Here is a 3110-nt window from a genome sequence, read left to right as displayed (position 1 = left end):
CGAGTATTTGTAACAGAGGCGGCCGCCGTTGGTGCTGCTGCCGCGTCTGCTTGTGAATCGACCCTACTACGGACTCAATGAAGCTTTCGAGTAGAGTAGACAAGCCGAAGTCCTACCGAGACGACCCAAGCTTGCTGGAAACTCGATGCACGCGATGAGCGGCATTCGAATGAGTGAGTGACTGGAAGAGAGGGCGAGCGAGCGAGTGAGCGACTGGACGAACCTTGTCAACAACCACGACGTCGACGATAACGAAAACAGCAGCGACAGTAACAACAGCAGCAGCAGCAGCAGCCACAAGGAAACAAAAACTGCCTCAGCTCGGAGAGGGGAGAACAGCAGCAGCAACAACGACAACGACGACACCGTCGGAGCCGAGACCTCCCACGAAAACATTATCCAATGTGATTGTGACAGCCAGAAAGCTGATATCGTTCCACGATATCAATACGACTGCTACGGGCCCGAGGATGGCCGCCCCGACCTCGGCCGGGGCCGCATTGGCGTCTCAGATTAATTTATCGGCGCTCTTCAGCCGTCTCTTGTCGGCGGCTCCTCCGAAGTTAGTCATAGAACGCAGAACCATAGAGAAGACATGGAAGCTCATGGACAAGGTAGTCAAACTGTGCCAACAGCAACGCATGAGTCTGAAGAATTCGCCACCTTTCATCCTCGACATCCTGCCAGACACGTACCAGCACTTGCGTGTCATCTACTCGAAACACGAGAACGAGATGGTGTTGCTAAACGACAACGAGTATTTTCGGGAGTTCATCTCGAACTTGAATCGCAAATGCAAACAAACCATCAAATTATTCAAAGAGGGCAAGGAAAAAATGTTCGACGAGCAATCGCAATACCGACGGAACCTCACGAAGCTCAGTCTCGTATTCAGCCATATGCTTGCCGAGTTGAAGGCTATCTATCCTCAGGGCATTTTCGGCGGCGACAACTACCGCATCACGAAAAGCGACGCTGCCGAGTTCTGGAGTTCTCATTTCGGGGATAAGACCATCGTTCCGTGGCGGCTGTTTCGACACACGCTCCACCAGGTGCACCCCATCGGTTCGGGTTTGGAAGCGATGGCTCTCAAGTCGACCATCGACCTGACCTGCAACGATTACATATCCAACTTTGAGTTCGACGTATTCACGCGTCTATTCCAACCCTGGTCGAGCCTACTTCGGAACTGGCAAATTCTCGCTGTCACCCATCCGGGCTACGTCGCCTTCCTCACTTACGACGAAGTCAAGGCTCGCCTGCAGAAATATATCACCAAACCGGGCAGTTACGTATTCCGGTTGAGCTGTACACGCTTAGGCCAGTGGGCCATTGGTTATGTGACGGCCGAAGGTACAATTCTACAGACAATTCCTCAGAACAAATCACTCTGCCAAGCTCTTCTCGATGGCTACAGGGAAGGCTTTTATCTGTTTCCCGACGGACGAACCACGAACCCGGACCTTTCGTGGGCCGTCCAGGCGACACCCGAGGACCACATCAAGGTCACCCAGGAACAGTACGAACTCTACTGTGAAATGGGATCCACCTTTCAGTTGTGTAAAATCTGCGCGGAGAACGACAAAGATATTCGTATTGAACCCTGCGGACACCTTCTGTGCACGGCCTGTCTCACGTCATGGCAGGATTCGGAAGGTGTGGGATGCCCGTTCTGCCGAGCAGAAATCAAGGGCACCGAACAAGTGGTGGTGGACCCCTTCGAAGGGAAGACCTTGCGGAGGTCAGAGGTGCGAGAAACTCAGCATAATAACTCGTTGGTTGACCTTGAAGACGACGAACCTTTTGAGGATCCAACAACCTGGATGTCATCCCTTCACGCTCTGGCTGTGAATCACACCGCTAAGCAACAGGACCCAAGTAATCGAGCAAATAGCCGTTCGCCGTTCGTATCCCCCCACCAGAGTCCGACACTGGGTCGGAAAGCCTGCTTGACATCGTCCACAATCCCTTCTGTCGCTCCTCCCGTTCCCCCGCGGAGAACATCCCCTATAGCGACACCTATACAATCCCCGGAAGCTTCTCCGAGGCGTCACAGTCTCACCAAAGGCGAACAATCGGATTTGTTAGTTTTCGATTCGCCCCCGGTGCCGGCGACACCCATCGTAAATGCACCCAGTCCCCCAACTCAAGCCCAACCACCGAACAAGGACGATAACAGCACCTCCGTACAATACTCCGAGCTTCAAAAGGTCAGCTCATCTTCAACAAGTTCCTCAAACTGCGCATCCCCATCTTCCCATCAACAACAACACCATCATCATCATCATCATCAAATTCACGAGAACGACCAGCTACAACAACAGCAGCAGCAGCAGCAAGTGATGTATGCAGAGCTTGAACCGTTCGAGGCATCGGAACCAAACTATGCCAACACTCCTCTACCGGCCCAGAGGAACAACGTGCCTCGGATCCCCGCCAAATCGGCATCGGAGGCGGTAGGACTCAGTCCAGTATTGCCTCACGCACCGAAACTCGAGCGACGCAATTCTTCAAACAACGGAACTTCGACGGGTTTGAGCGGCGGAAACAACGGAGTTGTTCCGTCGCAGCAAACTGCGGCCACCGGAACGAGCAGAACTGCGCTCGCTGTCAAACCCCTAGGTACGAGTTCGATACAGAACAATAAGGAAAACAATGATAATAGGCTAGTCGACTATGAAAATCTTCGCATGGACTACATCGCCCAGCTGACAGGAGAGGGATACAGTCAAGACGCTGTGATTAGGGCTCTAGGAGTGGCTCGGAACGACCTTCCTATGGCAAGAGATATTCTTTACGAATTCGCTGCGAAACGCTCTCAGCAGACCATGCAAGCCCAACAAGCTCGCGATACAGCGAAGTAGGGAGGGGCCGGTCGGAAAGAACTATAGAGACCACGTTGATATATGGCAAACGATACGGAGACGACGATCTGCCTTTCGTTATTTCTTTTCTTCCTCTCCTCCTCCTCTTCCTTCTTGTTCGTATAATCCTTCCCGAGCGAATACACACAAAGTCGGACAGACACAGCCGGGCTCGCTGCTTTGGACTCACAGCTAAGCACTCGTTCGGTTATTAATGGTCAGACACTGCCTGACTGAGTCTGGTCC

At 52.8% G+C, this 3110-nt stretch overlaps 1 protein-coding gene across 1 annotated transcript; it reads left to right on the top strand.

The window, feature by feature from the left end:
- Positions 1-470: 470 nt before the first annotated feature.
- LOC100909072 (E3 ubiquitin-protein ligase CBL-B-B-like) lies at positions 471-2882 on the top strand. The gene has a single exon (XM_003743326.2). The coding sequence runs from the start codon at positions 471-473 to the stop codon at positions 2862-2864; it is 2394 nt and encodes a 797-aa protein (XP_003743374.1). The 3' UTR covers positions 2865-2882.
- Positions 2883-3110: the final 228 nt, after the last annotated feature.

The sequence above is a fragment of the Galendromus occidentalis genome, unplaced genomic scaffold, assembly GCF_000255335.2.
Source record: "Galendromus occidentalis unplaced genomic scaffold, Mocc_1.1 scf7180000077442, whole genome shotgun sequence".
In the NCBI taxonomy this organism is placed as follows: Eukaryota; Metazoa; Arthropoda; class Arachnida; order Mesostigmata; family Phytoseiidae; genus Galendromus; species Galendromus occidentalis.
This window is presented reverse-complemented; position numbering and strand designations above follow the sequence as displayed.

Coding starts and splice junctions, on each gene's coding strand:
- LOC100909072 (XM_003743326.2), top strand. CDS start 471: ATGGCCGCCCCGACCTCGGCCGGGGCCGCATTGGCGTCTCAGATTAAT.